General features: G+C 32.3%; 11 protein-coding genes across 11 annotated transcripts; 7 read left to right on the top strand and 4 right to left on the bottom strand.

Moving 5' to 3' along the window:
* Positions 1–364: 364 nt before the first annotated feature.
* NEPG_01916 (uncharacterized protein) lies at positions 365–828 on the top strand (the record flags this gene model as incomplete). Its single annotated transcript, XM_013204290.1, has 1 exon — positions 365–828. The coding sequence occupies one exon, from the start codon at positions 365–367 to the stop codon at positions 533–535; it is 171 nt and encodes a 56-aa protein (XP_013059744.1). The 3' UTR covers positions 536–828.
* A 1,311-nt stretch (positions 829–2,139) lies between these two features.
* NEPG_01915 (uncharacterized protein) lies at positions 2,140–4,959 on the top strand (the record flags this gene model as incomplete). Its single annotated transcript, XM_013204289.1, has 1 exon — positions 2,140–4,959. One exon carries the CDS (start codon positions 2,140–2,142, stop codon positions 4,957–4,959), a length of 2,820 nt encoding a protein of 939 aa, XP_013059743.1.
* A 3,474-nt stretch (positions 4,960–8,433) lies between these two features.
* On the top strand, positions 8,434–9,036 carry NEPG_01914 (uncharacterized protein; the record flags this gene model as incomplete). The annotated part of the gene is made up of 1 exon (XM_013204288.1): positions 8,434–9,036. One exon carries the CDS (start codon positions 8,434–8,436, stop codon positions 9,034–9,036), a length of 603 nt encoding a protein of 200 aa, XP_013059742.1.
* A 29-nt stretch (positions 9,037–9,065) lies between these two features.
* On the top strand, positions 9,066–11,644 carry NEPG_01913 (uncharacterized protein; the record flags this gene model as incomplete). Its single annotated transcript, XM_013204287.1, has 1 exon — positions 9,066–11,644. The coding sequence occupies one exon, from the start codon at positions 9,066–9,068 to the stop codon at positions 11,322–11,324; it is 2,259 nt and encodes a 752-aa protein (XP_013059741.1). The 3' UTR covers positions 11,325–11,644.
* A 301-nt stretch (positions 11,645–11,945) lies between these two features.
* Positions 11,946–12,591, bottom strand: NEPG_01912 (uncharacterized protein). Its single transcript, XM_013204286.1, has one exon. The coding sequence runs from the start codon at positions 12,575–12,577 to the stop codon at positions 12,080–12,082; it is 498 nt and encodes a 165-aa protein (XP_013059740.1). The 5' UTR covers positions 12,578–12,591; the 3' UTR covers positions 11,946–12,079.
* A 9-nt stretch (positions 12,592–12,600) lies between these two features.
* Positions 12,601–13,201, bottom strand: NEPG_01911 (uncharacterized protein; the record flags this gene model as incomplete). Its single annotated transcript, XM_013204285.1, has 1 exon — positions 12,601–13,201. One exon carries the CDS (start codon positions 13,199–13,201, stop codon positions 12,800–12,802), a length of 402 nt encoding a protein of 133 aa, XP_013059739.1. The 3' UTR covers positions 12,601–12,799.
* Positions 13,202–13,477: 276 nt separating this feature from the next.
* NEPG_01910 (uncharacterized protein) lies at positions 13,478–14,523 on the bottom strand (the record flags this gene model as incomplete). Its single annotated transcript, XM_013204284.1, has 1 exon — positions 13,478–14,523. The coding sequence occupies one exon, from the start codon at positions 14,521–14,523 to the stop codon at positions 13,510–13,512; it is 1,014 nt and encodes a 337-aa protein (XP_013059738.1). The 3' UTR covers positions 13,478–13,509.
* Positions 14,524–15,011: 488 nt separating this feature from the next.
* NEPG_01909 (uncharacterized protein) lies at positions 15,012–15,227 on the top strand (the record flags this gene model as incomplete). Its single annotated transcript, XM_013204283.1, has 1 exon — positions 15,012–15,227. One exon carries the CDS (start codon positions 15,012–15,014, stop codon positions 15,225–15,227), a length of 216 nt encoding a protein of 71 aa, XP_013059737.1.
* Positions 15,228–15,476: 249 nt separating this feature from the next.
* NEPG_01908 (CMGC/CDK/CDK5 protein kinase) lies at positions 15,477–16,333 on the top strand (the record flags this gene model as incomplete). Its single annotated transcript, XM_013204282.1, has 1 exon — positions 15,477–16,333. The coding sequence occupies one exon, from the start codon at positions 15,477–15,479 to the stop codon at positions 16,287–16,289; it is 813 nt and encodes a 270-aa protein (XP_013059736.1). The 3' UTR covers positions 16,290–16,333.
* Positions 16,334–16,635: 302 nt separating this feature from the next.
* On the top strand, positions 16,636–17,976 carry NEPG_01907 (uncharacterized protein; the record flags this gene model as incomplete). The annotated part of the gene is made up of 1 exon (XM_013204281.1): positions 16,636–17,976. The coding sequence occupies one exon, from the start codon at positions 16,636–16,638 to the stop codon at positions 17,533–17,535; it is 900 nt and encodes a 299-aa protein (XP_013059735.1). The 3' UTR covers positions 17,536–17,976.
* Positions 17,977–18,636: 660 nt separating this feature from the next.
* Positions 18,637–19,605, bottom strand: NEPG_01906 (cell division cycle protein Cdc13; the record flags this gene model as incomplete). Its single annotated transcript, XM_013204280.1, has 1 exon — positions 18,637–19,605. A coding segment is annotated over one exon (880 nt), but the record flags the coding sequence as incomplete, so codon positions are not given.
* Positions 19,606–19,615: the final 10 nt, after the last annotated feature.

Here is a 19,615-nt window from a genome sequence, read left to right as displayed (position 1 = left end):
TCCTCTATACACAGCTTGTCTGTATATAGCCCCAGTAGCTTAAGTTCATGCACTCATTCACTGCCTAAATACTAGAATAACTAATCATGAACACATAAACTGTCTTTCTGATTATAGGTATACTCTCTGCTGTGTAATATGCAATAAACATACTACTACAGCTGAATAAAGCAGTGAATAAGTCCCACCATTTAATCTCCTCTAAATGAACTGTCTCTGTTGTGTATATTAATTAACAAACCAAACCAATAAAGATTTGTACATTTAACTCTCTCTCATCCTTTGCATCTTTTCCACTTTTTCTTCTCTTTTTGTGAGTCTGTTTCTCCCACATACTTTTAATTCCTAATTAGCCATCTAACATATGGCACTTATGCCTAAGATATTCGTGTACTTTGCTTTTGTCTCCTTCTCCATATACCAAGCTTCTAAAAATACCAGAAAACCGAGCCAGCTGCCTTTAAGTGCAAACTCGGTCTCTTCATACGCTCTGAATACAGGTGGAGTAGTCTATCCTATAAACACTGCACATTAGTTCGTATAGCTTGTCCTTCTAATTCAATCAGTAAAGTCTTTAATACAAGATAAATTAGACACAGAATAATATCCGCCCTGTTCTGCCATCCTCAATACTGCTTCTCGGCATTCATTTCACATCTCTTCGGTCTCTCTACCCATAAGAAACTGAACTCATGGAATATAAAACTAGTTTTAGTTCTTTAACCATACTTCATTCTATTTCACTAGGAATAGCCATTGGCACAGTCACATGGAAAATATAAATATACAACCCACATATTCACATTTACAGAAATAGTCTCCTTTATTACACCCTCTTTTGTTTATATTATATTCTTGCCATATGTTATTCTTTCTGCTGTATAATATGCATATATTCTTTATTTTCTACTATTTTTAAAATTTAAATTGTACTCTAATAAATATTCTAATAAGAAAATAAACATATTTTATATTTTAAATATAACATAATATTTTAGGATTTCTATAGTTTTAAGGAAATGTTTTAACCTGTAACGATGACTAATAGAAATAAAAGTGGCAATTCAATTTACCCACAGATGACATAAATACCAAAATTACATTTAAACCACATTTAGAAGGCTTTAAATTTGAAAAGATAAACAGAAACATTTGCACATGTAAACATATGAATAAAATGAGTGTTAGTTACATGTAGATCCATCTGCGCTATTTCTGTCTTTTAGATAGCACTGCCTCTTCTTATGCGAATTGAATAATAAATCACTCGATGTTGCTAGATAGCTTTACATACATCAATATTGGCGGTCTTTATGAAATAATCGATGATGGAAAAATAAAACTATATAATCTGAAAGTGAAACTGACTTATAAGGCTTATATTCTTTATTCATACGGCAGAGGTTAAATTATCTCCTTAAAATATAGAAATCCTAAAATATAATAGCTTTCGCATTCCAATAAAAAATATATTTTAGCTCTGCTAAATAAGAGCCTTCATTTACAAAAAAGAAGTATCTGTAATTAACCAAATATAAAATCAATATTTATATATGTGGTGACACCACCACTCAGACGTAACCCCTCGAGGGCGATCCGTCTGTGCGGCGATCCCGCCAAGGCAAAAAGCCGGGATCACTGAATCAGTATATCAACTTCCGACTATTTAACCAGAGCTCTTTCCCCAATTTAGGGGGAGACTCAGGGAAGCATCGACGGCTTAACTTCAGCGCCAGGCCTAACACAACAGCACCTGGGACTCCGTGCTCGCGCTGGCTTAGGCCGCTTCCTAAAGACAATAAAGAGCTCTCCCCCTTCACTTTCTTCTAACTCTTGGATACATAGCAGGGCGGCGGTGGCGTTACTCCTTGTGAGTACGTCAATATATTTTAAATACACAATAATATAGATACAATAATATTTCTTTACTAATCTCTCTATATGGTAGATAAAAAAAGAATACTTCAAATAACCCAAATATATATAAATTGCTCTAACTATACCAAACTATGTAACATTTGTGTTTATACTGTTATAAATAGAAGTATATTTTAAAACCAACCGAATATTGTTTCCAAATTATTCTTAGATCAGTTTGTGTATATATTAAAGAATTATATTAAAATTTAAAGAAGTACCATGAGACATTTAAAGAAGTCCTTTATTATACTTGGAATACTGTGGATGGTATTTATAAATAAAACGAAGTGCAGTGTGTTAAAGATAAAAGATAAAAAGCACAACAATCGAGATAAAATATGCCCATACAATACAAAATTGGGATCATGTAAAAATAGAGTAAATTCAAGCATGAATGCAGTAGCAAGTGAGCCACTACTAGAACAAAATAAAAATAGCGATGAACATAATCTAGTGATCGACATTAAAATAGATCTGGTGCCATCTACTACTATTAATTCTATTAATACCAGGCTTGGCCATAATTCTAAGAAAAATTGTATATTACGTGAATATAAAAATGAAAATAAGTATAATATACGAAACTTTACTAGTTATATAGAAGATATTGAGAATGTAGTGTTTTTTCGGTCAAATAAGAAATGCCCACAAGATCCAATAAAAAAAAGATCAGTGGCTATAATTAACAAATGGAAGAAAAACTCAAAAACAAACATTTGGTTCATGGCTCAGAGTTTAACACCTGTTTTTTTTAGAAGATTTTATTTTCTTAATGATATAATTAAAACAAACCCCTCTGATTTAGGTACTATAACTAATCCATTATATTATGATGGATTTCTAGAAGATTTAGTTAAATATATTAAAATGCATGGGCAGAGGGTATATACTTATAAAGAAGCACAAATTAGATCTTATAAATTTAAAAAAGAAACTCTTGGTGACATCTGGCTGAATAAAGAAATAAATATATACTGCTGCTGCAGTGGTATAGATATGCAAATGGCTACAAAGGAAACAGAAGAAGGTATAAAAGAAGATGAAAAATTCAAAAATAAATTAAATACAATTTTTTACATACCAGAAGTATACGAAGACTTCTATAAACTACCATTAAAGGAAGTTAGTAAATTTTTCTTTCATATTGAAGAAGACTTAAATAAAACCATTAAAATTGTGGATGCACTAAATGATAGGTATAAATCTATAAAAGAGTTACTGGGTCTAAAACCCATCATATTGTATCTTATAAGCACAGCACAAAAAGACACTGTGCAAATAGAGATATTCTATAATCAAATTAAAGAATTAAAAGTTAACTCAGACCACAGTAGGCCTATAAATACTTTTAATTCAATAGAAATATACTATCTAGTACACAATGCAGTTTATATTTTTTATATACATTATACGCTAATGTATAAATTAGATAAAGAATCAAAACAGGCTATTAAAAGTAGAACTCCGCTTTTGCATATATATAGCATACATCCAAATCGAATGTATAGCAAAATAATGGGAGGTCCTACTACTTTAGTTCCAAGATATTTAAAATTTTCTACCGAGCTAACAAGAGTAAATAAAATAGAAAATGGACAATTTGACTCAGATATTCTAAGACTACACAGAACAAACTACGCTTATATTAAAGAAAACAACACAATCTTATCTATTAAAGACCACTATCACATACAGTTTGTAGATAATGAACGGCATACGGTTGAGATGATTCATCTTCCATTATACTTACACAAAAAAGACAATGGAGATTCTTTAGTTTACTTCTTTCATACAATTAGGTGCATAGTGCTTTATTTAAAGATGCTATTTAGAATTGGAGAAAATAGAAAACATGGTATGGTTGGAAATATTTATCCATTTAAGTACAATAGAAAGGACTGTACGTGGTCTTTGATAACAGAAAACTCTGATTTAGATAGAACTGTGCAGATAATAGAAGAAGAGAACTGTAATGTAGTTTTCTACTACATAAAAGAAAATATATACTTAGAAGAATTTTGCTTTGCTCAGTTCATTTATCCGGATCACATACAAGATGAAGTTAAAGATGATAACATTAACAAGCCAAGAATACCATTATTTCTTTCTAAATTAATGGTTTCTGGCGCTTTTTTAGGCCCTTATGATGAATATAGCCTTAATTATGATGTTTTCAGACTGATGGATTATAAAAACTTAAAGCCAATAGAGTATATACAAACTTATACAAAAAATTATCGCATTAAACCTTTATTCGATATTGATGGTTACAATCACGAATTATTGTTGTTAAACAATCACACAGGAGAAAGCACACTAAATTATGCCATTAAACACTATTATAGTGATTTCTTTATAAAAAACTCAACAGATCCGTATGAGGACTTTCGCTGCTACTACATGAATATTCAACAAAAAATTAATAAAGAAACAGGAAATGTAACAATTCACTGGAATGCAAGGGAATACAGCAGTGTATATGAATATACAATATACAGTTTTGATAGTGATATAAAAGATGAAAGAGCCCATATGAGTGCTGTTAATCAACCGGCCCACGCCTCTTTTATTGATATGCTGCAGAGAAAGAACCCATCTCTGGATATGGCAATGTACGGCCACTGTTTTTATAAAAATAGTACTGATGCTGACTATAACAATAATCCTCTGTTTTGTCTTACCATGAAGGACCTACTAGAAAGACTAAACGCGTATTTAGTAGATCTAAATAAAAAAGACAAAATATTGGATATAATAAGCAGAGCAATTCTATTTAATAAGAAATATAGCAAAAAGTTCATTCTAAAAGATATTTCTGAAATGATTCAAAGCACAAAACTTGAAGAAATTAAAGAAAGTAAAGAGGGAGTCATATCTATAAGAGATAACAACTATAATGGTTGTAAATATGGCATTCACTATGATATTTTAAAATTGTTCGCCAATAATAAATATATATCATCGGATATGCGAGTGTTTGACGAATATATGCATACAAAGTATATGGCTTCCTCATCGGTATATGAAGAAGCAAAATAATATGCCGAAATTGTTTTTACATGACATATTAAATGATTTAATCTCTTATATCTTTGCTTTTTATTGTTTCTTCTTAATAAAGTATATCTATACTTAAATAATGTGGTCTAACAAAATACAAATATCTTTGTGTAATATATTATAAAGCTTTAGCCGTTATTAATTATGACCAACCCTGTATGTTAATGTTTTCCATTATACATACACATCTTCTTTTGTTGTATACTAAGACTAACATTAGTATCGTAATACATAGGTTATCTGAATGTTTACATAAACAGGACAGTATAAATTAAATCAGAAATTATTGTTGACATTGTATGTCAAACATTAATTAAATTGATCATACGTCTATACATACGTATATAAATTAAATAAACATTAAAGTATCTTAATGACTTTTTCTAAGAAATCAACTGCTTTCTTGTTTTTTTATTATATATTGTTCTTTACTTTTATTTTTCTTGTAATAAACTCATATTCATTGAAATATTTCATATAAAAAGTGAACATATTTTATTTTTAAAATTTGAAATATTTAAATATTTAATAGTATAAGAATATAAGTAGAGGATAATTATACTAAAATCACAAAAAACCAACATATAATAAATTGTGCTTGTATTTCATGGACATCCTTAACTTGAATTTAATTTCTTAGAATTGGCTATTAATAGAGATAGACCATCATTGAATTATTATTGCATGTTATAAAGTGCAAGATAGATTTAATTAATTTTGGCATATTTCATAAGAAATAAACTCTGACTTAATTTATACTGCCATGTTTATTAAACATTCAAACGATTCATATATTGATTAGCTTATTATAGCAGCACCATACAAAACTTGCAATAACAAATTCTATACTTCTATACACACACAGACTGGCTAATTATACTGTAAGTATAATATTTCTATTTTCAAACAGAATATTTGGCTCGTTCTACTCCTGAAGTATAAGAATTAATAAAATGGTTAGTGAGCAAAGAAAGGGGTTAAGGAACATGGAAACTACAGATCAAATAGCCACATGCTGAATACATAACAAACTTATTGTGTATTAGGATAATATATATCGTGTATTCATAATTTATCTGTGGGTTATATATGATAGAATGAAGACAGCCAAATAATTGTAAACTAAAATAATAGTTTAAAGGGGTAGAATCCTAAGCTTGGAGGTTTAAAGATATAAGATAAAAAGTATAAATAAAAAATAAGGATTAAAAAATGATTAAAGTTTACTAATGACTAATTCTAACAAATCAACCCGACTAACTTGGCCATATGTGGTCTATATAAAAATGATTAAAGTTTACTAATGACTAATTATAAGAAATCAACTCAACCAATATGGCCACAAGTATTTTTGTATCGAATTATCCACAGTGCCGAGTGCTTTCAGGACCAAACAATGTATTTGTCTGTGGCAGAAAAGTCTCTTGCACTGTGGATAAAATTGAAAATCGCTTCTGTATTTATACACAACATATTAATATTTCCCTTTATGGTAAATATACCTCTATACTCTGAAATATGTCAAATAATATGTCAATTTTCTGGTCATTTTCGCCATTGTTTATACCCCTGCAGTAAAGTTTTTTTCAAATTATGTATGTGAAGGTGCACACTAAAACATGCCAAGAATGCATGTAATGTGGAAAGCGAGAGAGTGAATAGAAAGAGAATTTAGTGAGGAGGTGTATAAATATTGTGTAAAGTTGTGTAGACGCGTGCCGCCTGGAGATAGGCGCACTATCTCAAGTATCAACGAACAGTTTGGTCGATGCACTTCTTGGGGGGAAGTTACCTAAACACGCATGGAGGACTCTGTTCCGGGACTATCCCGAGACTAAGGCCCAGTGCGTAGACCGTAGCGTGAGTACTACTCGCGCGGTGGCACGTTATCTCAGTGCCATCATGCCATTGAGGAGTGACCGTATAAAGTCCTACTTTATAAGCCACGTTCCTCCACCCCTAGCAGTCAAAGACATTAACTTGTTACGGCCGCCCTAGGGGCACAAGGAACGGCTTAGAGAGAATAGGAAGAGAGTGTGTGGTGCTCGACGACCATCCGTTTGAGGCTCCTCGAAACTTATATCAATAAACTGTTTTAAACTAAAAATATGAAGTAAAATATAGAACAGTCAGGTATAATGATACTACTTATTATAATTACAAGTTATGTTATATTCATATTGGTTTTAAAAAAGACTATAATACACACCGAGAACAGTTAACAAAAGTTAAAGAAATGAACAATTTCCTTCTTCATTAAACAAAAGAAAGTTAAATTATAAACTAGCATATAATAAACTGTGCTTGTATTGCATGTGCATGCCTAGCCGACTGCAATTTATTCTCTTCATGCACTCTTCTTGTTCTATTACTACTATACACAGCTATGCATTGACTAATTATACTATAATTATACTTTTTCATTTTTTTCTGACGGGATATTTTTTTAATTTTATTCCTGAATTATAGGATTGATGAAGTGATGGATGAAGGAAGAGCTTAAGAAACAAGGGGGCCACAAGCCGGCTGGCCCCCACGCCGAACACGTAGCCAACCAATCTGGCCACAGGTGATTTTGTTTCGGACTGACCCACAGTTATGAGTGTTTCCATGCCCGACAGTATATTTGTCTGTGGCTGAGAAGTCTCTCGCGCTGTGGATAAAATTTAAAATTCCTTCTCTATTTATACCCCACATATTTCCCACTTCCTCTTTGGGACGCAACTTTTCCCTTTAAGGTAAGTATACCCCTGCAACCCGACATAACCCGAATATTTGGGCCATTTGCTGGCCAATTTCCTCACTTTTCATACCCCTGCAGCAGAGTTTTTCGTCAGGTTATTTTTGCAAAGGGGCTCTTCAAAGAAGGCCAAGAATGCATAGTATGCGAGGTGGGCAGGAATAAATGGAGGGCTGAGTTGGTGAGGGCGTGTGCGTATAATATACAAACTTGTGAGAGTGGGTGCAGATATGTCATTATTAACTATAAGCTTATAGTTAAATAAGAAATTTGAAGTTTAAAATGAATGATACAGATATAAATATAAAGTGCCATAATAATTGGTTCTTTCTTAAGTCAATTTTAAGCAAGAATTATCCAATTTATATATTAAATACAACTCGAAGCATAAATAAAAGAAAGAATAAGAAGAAAAAATAAATTATAGAATATTTTATTCCTAAGATTTCTGTATAAATACAAAGAAACCACTAAGAAGTGGTTACTACTAAAAGCACACAGAGTTTATTATTAATTGTAATTTTGCTATAATTTTCTTATAACAAGAAAAAGTATATATTTAACTGTAGCATATAATGCATACCCCAGAAATAGATAGAATAAGAGCTTAAAGAACTAAAAATAAAAAATATTCATTTCACAATAATAACTCTGATGCCATGCAGCTATTATAATATTTATATAAAAAATATATTAAAAACTAAATAATTATTATGAGAAGTTATAAGAAAAGAAGTATTATTACTGGAATATTATGGATAATAGTGAACAAAGTTATATGTACAGGAATACCATATAAAGAAGAAAATCAAAACAGAGATATAAAGATCCGCAAAGTGGCATGCAATTTGCCATTAATATCTAGAGAGACAGCCTCTGAAGTATTAGATACTGCAAGCACAAGCAAAGAGCGTATAGCTGAAAATCAACTATATATAAATAATATGCCGCCAGATAAAAATAACCAGCCTATTTTATACGATGAATCAGAATCAAGTAATATGGCAATTTTAGACGTATCTAAAAGTCATACAAATCAGAATTGTAATAATAACTATATTATACTGTGGTTAAATAATACTCAAAATAAGAAGTATAAGAACAAAGAAAATAAAAGAACAATTAATACAAACAAAAATAGACATAGTACAGATGTAGGAACAAATTCAGATAATATACTACCATTGAATAACAGTCCTAGCCCCATACAGTCTAGCAGTAGCCATGCTAATTCTAATGTATCTGATATTTTTAATATTAGAAGAAATTATACTATACGGAATTATACTAAATATGCAGGAAAAAAAATAATTTAATAATAAAGCCATGCAAAACTCCAGAAATTATGTCAGAAATAATGTGCAAAGCACTCGATGGATACATTAAGTATTGGAAGAACAGTAAAAAAACAGATATTTGGAATAATATTCAAAGTATGCCATTAAGCATTTTAGGAATGAAAACTTTATTTGACCATATGCTATGTAGGAAAGACATAACGGATAGCATACAATACAATTCCCTATACTATAAAGGATTTCTAAAGGACATAGTCAATTATATTAAGGTATATGGACCAATCATATATATGCATAAAGATGTATATGTTAAGGACTATTCTAACATAAAAAAAGAAACTCTTGGTGATATATTAAGTAACAAAGAAGTAAATATATATTACTGCTGCTGTGGTATAGGCAGCCAGATGAGCACAGAGGGAAAAAAAGAAGAAGAAAAAGAAAAGGAAATTAGGAAAAATTTAAATGCAATTCTTTACATGCCAGAAGTGTATGAAGACTTCTATAATTTGCCGCAGAGTATAGTTAATGAGTTCTTCCGGCTCTTTAAAAAAGAATTAAATAAAATTAAAGGTAAAAATTGTCTTCTAGTAGACAATGAAGACTTTTCTAATATAGATATACTAAACCTAGAAGCAATTATAATATATCTTTTAGGCACGGTGCAAAAAAACAAAGTAATAGCAAAGCAAGCATATAAGAAAATTATTGCTAATAATGAAGGTATAAGTGATTATGACGCAGTGAAGATATATAAGCTAGTTTACATGAATGTTCAGCTATTCTATAAGTATTTCTGGAGTATATACAAACTAGATTTAAAAAAAAGCGATAGAATTCAAGATAGAGGTGCATGCTTATTTGAGTCTATGACTACTTACAAGGAATATAATAAAATACTAGGCAGTTCCGCTGTTGCAACACAAAAGTATTTAAAATCTGTTCAGGCATTAAAGGAAATATGTAAAATAGAAAATGGGCATTCTATCCAAATGATTTATAAGATGTGCAATGGTAAATTAGCTGTTAATAGAGAATATGTGGTGCTAAGTATTAAAGACCACTATCACATACAGTTTGTAGATAATGAACGGCATACAGTTGAGATGATTCATCTTCCAGTATATACTTATATAGACAAAAGTGGCATAACTATAAAGTGTCAGTTTCACACTATTAAGGATATAGTAAATCATTTAAAAGATGTATTTAAAATAGGAGAAAATAATAGAGATGATGTAAATAAAGAAAATGTACACCCGTTTAAGTACAATAGAAAGGACTGTACGTGGTCTTTGATAACAGAAAACTCTGATTTAGATAGAACTGTGCAGATAATAGAAGAAGAGAACTGTAATGTAGTTTTCTACTACATAAAAGAAAATATATACTTAGAAGAATTCTGCTTTGCTCAGTTCATTTATCCGGATCACATACAAGATGAAGTTAAAGATGATAACATCAACAAGCCAAGAATACCTTTATTTTTGACCAAGTTTATAGGTACTGGTTATACAATTGGCCCCTATGACAAGAATAAAATTAAATATGAAACATCTAAGATAAAAGAGTATAAAAACTTAATGCCAACTAGCTACATACAAGAATATCCCAATGAATCAGATACTAATCTATTAGTAGGCAATGATGAAGAAAAAATACTAAATTTTGCTATTAAACACTATTATAGCGATTTCTTTATACAATATTCTACAGACCTATATGAAGACTTATACTGCTATAGTATGAGTGTTAAGCAAGAAATTAATGAACAATACGACTGTACAGTTATATCTTGGAATACAAGAATGTACAACAGTGTATATGAGTATACAACATACAGTTTTGATAGTGATATAAAAGATGAAAGAACCTATATGAGTGCTATTAATCAGCCGGCTCACGCCTCTTTCATTGATATGCTACAACGAAAAAATCCTTCTACCAACATGGCAATGTACGGCCACTGTTTCTATAAAAATAGTACTGATATTAACTACAAAAATAATCCTCTGTTCTGTCTTACCATGAAAGAGTTACTAGAAAGAACAAATTCCTATTCATTCGATCCAAATAAAACAGATACAGAAGTGAAAGACTCTATACATGCAACAGCAATAAATCCAGAAAAAACCAGCACAGAATTTAACCCAAAAGATATTTCTGAAATGATTCAAGGCACAAAACTTAAAGAAATTAAAGAAAGCAAAGAAGGACTCATATCTATAAGAGACAATAATCATAATGGCTGTAAATACGGCATTCACCACGATATTTTTAATGCCTTAAACTATCCAGGATTATAATTATTAGCACATTTTTGTTCTTCTTAATGATACATAATAAGAGTGTGGTGACACCGCCACTCAAGCGCGCAGGCCCGAGGCCGATTCCCCAATGCGTCTCCGCGCGCGGTGATACTGCCTCAACAAAAGACCAGAATCTAAGAATCACTGATCAACTTAGGACTATATAAGTAGCACGCACTCAACAAAGAATGGGCAAACTAATAGAAGAACCACGGGAAACATTTACCAAAAAGCTCAGCGCCAATAGCGCCACAAGGACTCCGCGTCCGCACACATCCCAATATTCTAATAATCATAATAAAGGGCATCCCTCAATACTATCTCTATCCATCTTGGACTATGGTATCCAGGCGGCGACGGTGCTCCTGGTGAGCCCGCCAAAGAGAATTTATAAATAACCCGAAATTCTTTCTTTTGTTCTCAACTAAAACTGCTAATTTCTTCTCATTAAGCATTTTATTTTAAGCCTTCTACAATACATTTATATTTGCCTTAAAAGTATAAATATTAATTTGTCAATTTAGTAAAATAATTAATATACTTTTTCCTCTTTACTGTATAAACTATAGAATAGCAATTGGATTATTACAATTTAATGGTTAAGGGGTTAATTTAGGTTATTTATTAAAGCAAATTTATCTGTATAATTTAGGTAGATACAGAATATTCGGGCTATAAATATCTAATATATCAGGCAAAGGTTGGATTATTGGTAGGAGAAGCACTAGATTATAATGCACTATGTGTGTTTATTAATGTATTCTGTTAATTACGTATCTGTACACATAATATATACATATTCCCAGGAATACATCAATGAATGTATGATAATACTCTATGGTATGTGTTAATATTTTATTATATTCATACATTAGAATCACTATTATAAGTGATGGATTGATATTTAGCAAAATGTGTATTCCATTAAGTAAAATAAAAGTGTGGCCAGATGGGTTTATAGGAAGCTTACTGCTCAACAGAAATACTCTTGCCTCTTTAATATATCCTATAATCTGTGTAAACACAAAGTACAAGCCTACTTCCATTCCCATGTAAAATATACTCTGAATTTCCCTTGCATGCATATAGGACACAATATAGGGCAGGATATACCCGCACTTGTTCACAATAAATATTTCCAACGCGTAGACCCAGGATGAATTGCCGTACCCAGAAATAACTGCAGTCTCAGACGAGTTAAACCAGGAGTACAATAAAATGTAAAGAGTGTACGCATGAAAGGCCTGCATAAAAGAAAATGAAAATTGCAAGTGGATATTTATTCAGGGCCCAACCCAAGACAAATAATACAATGTGCAGTAACTCTTGCTACTTTCTACACAATGCAATAACTCTGCACGGATGCGCACAGGGAAGCTTTGCCCTTAGACACAGAACATTCGATACATATGCACGCCCATCCTATTATTCTCTGGACAATGTGTAATATACTTTGCACACATGTGCACTATTCACTTACTGGATCTTGATGGGACTTTAGCCACTGCCTCCTTTATTTCCTTGATGGCGTGGGTTCTAAGCTCTCCGGATAGGTTAACCATAACAGCTGCCATTACCTCCTCAAGGTTAATTGTCTGTTTTCCTACCTTTCTGGCAAGAATTTCACAGTCATTTGACAATTTGTCAATTATATCACAGACAATGTTGCAAAGACTTTCTACAACAGGTCCACTGACTTGGGGTGGTGCTGCCTGGTAGGTGTTCTTAAGCATTCTCTTGATAGATGACCTGAAGTTGTATTGACTCTTAGACATGTGGTTTGTCTTCTTCTTCTTCTTTTCAGTTGCACCTACGCCCTTTGCTGGTGCCTTTCCTGCTGGGATTATTTTCTTGTCTCCTGTCTTTGCTTCCATTTTATTATTTCTGCAAATAAAAATATATTTATACTTTTGTTTTGGCGGGTACTTTCCCTCCAAAATGCAGGAAGCAATATAAATATAAAATATACCAAATTTGTAAATCAATCAGTTATATGTTATTAATACAAATAGACTGGATATAATATATTTAATAAGATAAAGAGAGTAAAATGGGCTCTGGCAGCAAATGCAGCCAAATGCGCCTTAATACAAGAATTTATAAGAATTTATTTCATCAAGAAATAATTTAGCTAAAAATAATATTATGGCGGGAAACTCAGTCTGATTCTATTCTAATAGAACTATTTATTCTTTCGTAGTATTTCCATGGTTTTTGTTAGCTTTTTCGGGCTCTTGTTTATCTTTCGGGTTATTTCCTGTGCAGTGTTGTGATTATAAGAAGGCTGAACATCATCTGGGCCTGTCAGCACTAAAAGAGAAAACAGAAGGAATGGGCCTAAAACAAGTCCTGCACATCCAAATACCTTCCACCCCAAGAAACTACTTATACTTTTTAAGTATCTGTTGCCTATGCCAGCATTTACGCTGCTTTTAGTAGAGAAAATACATCTTATTATTATGTGTATAATCACCCCAGAAATAATCAATATACCAGAATTTAATCGCTGGCCGTGTGCAAGTAGCATTACTGCAAACAAGAAAAAATAAATCAGAGAATGTACAGGGAAAAGCGTCAAAACAAAAAATGTCATCATATAAGTAATAAGCAGTGGCTGCGCAAAATAGATTGATGAAAGCACAGAAAACAATGCTTGGTATACACTCGCAATGCAGAGCGTGTTTAAAATACCTTCAAATATTTTGATTATATGCGCTGCTTTAGGGATAGATCCAATAAGATAAAAAAGAGGATTCTTCTGTAATCTATAGAAATAAACAAAGAAGAATATAAAACACACAACACGTCCACTGAGCAGTAAATCTTTCTGAACATCATAGGAAGTGTACATTGCAAATGGCTTTAAAGCATTGTATATTCTGTAATACATGCGGCAATCAGCTGCTGATATGTTGCTTACTATCTCCTGTCTATTATGTATAGTGCTTACAAAAAACTCTAATAATTCTTTTCTACATATAGACATTACCAAATACGGAAAAACGGTAAACAAAATACTAACAACTAATACTATATGCATTACGGGAATCAGAATAAATGGAGTATTATTGTTAATCTGTTTGAATAGCACAGAATAGCACATAGACCAGAATATAGTGGTAATATAACCCGAAAATAGTATGTAGTTTCCATATACAATCAACCCCACTAAGCCACACCTCAGGACATCCTCCATAAAAATAAATAAAAATACAAGCACCCATAAAAAGAGAGAAAATATCAAAGAAACACTGTAATAGACATAATAACAAACAGATACAATTAGTAAGAAATGTCCCAAAAATTCATCATATGAAATGGCTTGACATTTTAAATTAAATAACAACAAGGCTATACTTCAGTGCGTAGTATAGTAATTTTATGGTATTTAAAGCTATATAGAAGTATGTTCTTTAAAACTACAAAGTATACAAGTATAATAAACCCTGTGTTATCTGTTATTATATTAGAAATGTTTATGGCATATTTCTAATATACCTGAAATATCCTCAAAATGTACGAATATACCTTTAAAGATATTTCAAAGTATTTAAAGCAAGTAAATGTCTGGAATAGAAATTAAAGCCACAATAAAATAAGTAATTATTTTCAAAATAAAGAATATACATTTAAGTAAACCCGGGGCTGGCTAGAAATTATAAATAATAACAAAATATTTTCTATATGAACATAAATATTTTGGGTTCATTCTTACCAGGCCTATTAAATGAAAAAGTAGCAGTTAAAATTGCAACAGGAAAGGTATACACAGGAATACTAGAAGGATTTGATTCTAGAATGAACATACTTATTTCCAAATGCATGATAAACAATTGTTCCAACAGAGTACTAATTAGATGTAGTAGCATAGTTAGTGTATCAAATGAGAGTGTTCATTGAATTTTAGAATATGTTTCAAATCATGCTTCTTGGATTGTAATACAAAAAAAGTGCAATTCGCTGTTATATTTACAGATGCATGATGTAAATAATATAAGAAATGTAAATTTCGAGTTAGAATATTTCGGGTTAGAATTTTCTGGTCAAATAGAGCTATATCTATATAGAATGCACAGAGAATAGCTGCTGTATTTTAGAAATAGGCAAAAATTTGGGTTATTTACCATTTGTATTATTTAATATACTTCAATGTGTTTTAAAAGTTTTATGGATAGATTTGTTCGGAGAGACTTATTGGGGTATGGAACATATTCAATGGTCTATGAGGGGTATGACAAAATTAACAAAACTAAAGTTGCCTTGAAAATTATTAAACTGTCTGAGGAGGAGGGAATGCCAAACACAGCATTAAGAGAAATATCGATAATGAAAGGGCTGTCGCACAAAAACATTCTATCTATCCAAGACATATTACACAGTGAATTAGAGCTAGTGATTGTGCTGTCATATATAGACACTGACTTGAAAAAACTGCTTCTCTCAGGAGTGCCCTTTAGTCATAAAGGGCTAATTAAGCAGTTGATAGAAGGGGTTGCGTACTTACACAGCCAGCAGATTGTTCATCGAGATCTAAAGCCGCAGAACATTCTTGTAGATAAAAATGAATGTATGAAAATAGCAGACTTTGGTCTGGCGCGCAGCCTGGAAATTAAAATGCCATCGTACTCATCAGAGGTGGTGACTCTATGGTACAGGTCGCCTGAATTATTAAAGGGGGTTAAGGTATATGGGTATTCGATTGACATTTGGAGTGTGGGCTGTATAATAAGTGAAATACTAACAGGCAATGCATTATTCTCGGGCACAGACAAACAAGACCAGCTAGTCAAAATATCTCGGTACATTGACTTACAGGGCAGCAACCAGATGGAGTATTTGCTAAAAATACATGCAAAACATGATCCAATATATTCTGGGCTGATATTTGAATGCTTAAAAGAGATGCCAGAGAAGAGAATTACCGCACAAGAAGCATTGAATTATCTCAATCAAATTGAATAGCCAGACAAAAATAACACATAAACATTATGATAGGAGTAAATAGTAAGTAAATTCTGCAAGGACGGATAAATCTATTTAGAATAAATTTAATTCGCCTCTGCATTTGGCATTTCAAGTTGTATTTCGGGCAGTTTGTGTTTATAAAAATTCAGGCGATATTCTTAGTATAAGATGTATATATAGGCCTTTCTATATAACAGCACTATTAATATACTGGAAAGAGAGAGTGAACAGCGATCTCTGTGTATTTATATGCAATTAATATATGAAGCATATTTTGTTAAGATGGGCTTCCGTTACGTGGTATTTCGGGATTAAAAACTTTTTCAGATGTTTTCCATTTTTCATGAAGACCAAGTACGAATGGGGCCGAATGGTAATTAAGGACAAAAGAATGAACAAGCCACAAAAAGAGAACAAATCATTGAAAAGTGTTTTGGAAACCACAGAGGTTGACTCCCTGGTTGAAGCCGCAGAAATAATTGAGTACGACTTTTCGCAGAACACGTCAATAAAAGCGCTTACAATGGTGGAGGGAAAAGAGGGAATCAAAATACCCCAGAAACCAAGAGAGACGGTTGACAGAGAAGATTACAAGAATGAAGAAAGAAAGGCGTTTAACCAATGGAAGCTAAATATGAATGCACTTTTAAACAACAAAGGATCAATTACGCCGTATGAAAGAAACATTAATGTATGGCGGCAGCTTTGGTTTACAGTAGAACAGAATGATTTGATTGTACAAATTGTTGATGCAAGGAATCCTTTGCTATTTTACACCGAGGATATAGTTAAGATTGCGCCAACTAAAAAACATTATCTTCTTCTAAACAAATCTGATCTGCTAACAGACAAGCAGAAGAGCATGTGGAGCGAGTATTTTACAGAGAAGCGCATAGAGCACTTTTTCTACTCGGCGGTGGAGGACCGGTCAGATGAGCTTCTTCGTGTGTGGGATTCTCTATTAAAAGACGGTGTGAAGAAGATAGGAATGATTGGGTATCCGAACGTCGGTAAAAGTTCTACAATCAACTCTCTGTTTAAAAAACAGGTGGTAAAAACCAGCATTGTTCCCGGAAAGACAAAGAACGTGCAGACACTGCAGTTGGACTCAATGGTTATATGTGACTGCCCAGGATTGGTCTTCCCCACGTTTGTAGCGGAAAAGCAAGACCTGCTTCTTAATGGAATTCTTTCGCTTGACCACACCAGGGACATAAAAGACTGTATTAAAGCTAATAGTTGAAAGAATAGGAATAAGAAAGCTCTGCTATCTTACAAAGATAATTGAGTTTGTAAATGACTCCAGACGAACAATTGAAGAAAATTACTTATATTATCTTAAGAAAGCAACAGGGTGTGCAGAAGAAGGAAAGCTTATTAAGATGGTAATAAAGGAATACATCAAGGGAACAATTAAATATGTTCATCCAGTGCCAGGAAACGATCCATTTTCATTTAATGAGCACAACCACACTGTACCAGACAACTACATTATAGATTCAGAAGTCAACTACGATTGGTATAAAAATGAGAAAAAGGAACAGAAAAAAGAAGAAGAGAGCAAAAAAACAAAAGAAGAGCTCTTATACACAAAAAAGCACTACTTAAAGAAAGGACTGGAAAGAGTATTTAAAACAAAGAGATAGCCACTTAGATAACCCAAATAAATTATTATAAAACCAATTCAATCCCACTCAAATTCTTAAATATTCCCATAATAATAGTATCCAACAAATACAACATCTCTATATAATTATTAATACATCTGCATACTTAGCACTAGTTTACACTTTTATATTTCAGGCTCTCTTATCCTGTAAATAACATAAACATTGCTAATAACATTCTCTATTTATGGTAAATTACTTAATATATGCATTCTACTAAAAATAGTCAGAGAATTCAGATATTCTTTAGTTTTAATGCACATTCTAATAATATTCTTATAACAACCGCACTAATATATAATAATAGTAAATATGCTAATACTTTAGTCTAAAAATAAATTAAAATATTTCTTCTTTTACATCTAATATATTCTCTGCGCTTTCTTGTGTATTAAGACCAATTTCCCTTTCAGGTTATACTTAGAGATATTCAATAATTCAAAGCCCTGCTCATTTATTAAAAAATTTTAAATTTCCTTTATCTATTTATAGCTTTAATTTAATAAAACAAAACTGCAAACAAAAGTATAAATAGTGACAGATTTATTCTTTATAATGTCGTGATTCCCAATCCAGAAAGACTCTCTCAAAAATATTTATCAAAAGTTGTGGCGGATCGCCTTAGGAGAAGATAAAAGGAGTGAAATATGAAACAAATAATATTCTATTTTAATATCTGATTGGAGAGCACAAACTCTTAGGATTAATTATTACTTAGGCACCATACAACTCTAATTAAGAACTATACAGCTGCACGTGATTACATCTATTTACTACGGCGGATGCTCAAATGCTTAGTAAGTGAGGTGCTGTGCTTTTTAAAGATAGAGCTGTGGAGAATAGGCTTTTCTAGGTATTTTTTAACCTCGCATATACAACTGGACAGATCTCCTAAATCATGGGGTGTGAACCGATGAAATTCATTAAAATCATCACTATTGCCGTATAAAACATCTCTTGCTATGTACGCTGCAGATGACCCTATAATAGAGGGGGTATACACTAAAAATGCCTCTTCTGGCAGCGTAGAGTCTAGAATGACCGTTGCAAGCTTTTCAACCTCTTCATCCTGTGAACACTGCCTCAGCCAGTTAAGCGGCGACGGATAGCTTATCTTGTAGTCCAAGCAGTGCAGCATGTACTTTTCTGCCCGGAGTATTTCATTTTCTGTAAAGCTTCTGTCGGTAAGCACCACAAACGTCTCAACCGAGGGAGAAGCAACTTCTTCAAATTTGGAGGATATCAACAGGCCTGCCACTCCTACCAGCTGCAGCTTTCCTATACTCACAACTCGCCGTGTTAAGAATCTATCAATTAAATTAACTGACAGGTACAGCGTCTCTGGGAGTAAGTTAAGCTTGTAGTGTACGTCTATAATCCAGTCTATAAGAACTGTTCTCATTGCCCATTTAATTTCCTCCTGTGATGACATGTAATCTGGCGAAGGCATGTATTTGCTCTCTTCTTTTGTATAATGCAAAAGAATATCCTTTGTGTAGGGTTTTATAGATTTTGGGTCTTCTTTCTCTTGTTCTGGTTCAAAAAAGCCTCTGACGATTCTATCCGGGTTGTTTTGGATTTCTGCCAGCGCTTTCCTTTTCATCTTCTTAGTTTCCATTCTTTCTAAGCTACTTTTGACTTTCATAGGAGAATGAA

Source organism: Nematocida parisii, assembly GCF_000250985.1.
Source record: "Nematocida parisii ERTm1 unplaced genomic scaffold supercont1.4, whole genome shotgun sequence".
Lineage (NCBI taxonomy): Eukaryota > Fungi > Microsporidia > Nematocida > Nematocida parisii.
The sequence above is the reverse complement of the archived record's forward strand: the minus strand, read 5'-3'. Positions and strand labels throughout refer to the sequence as shown.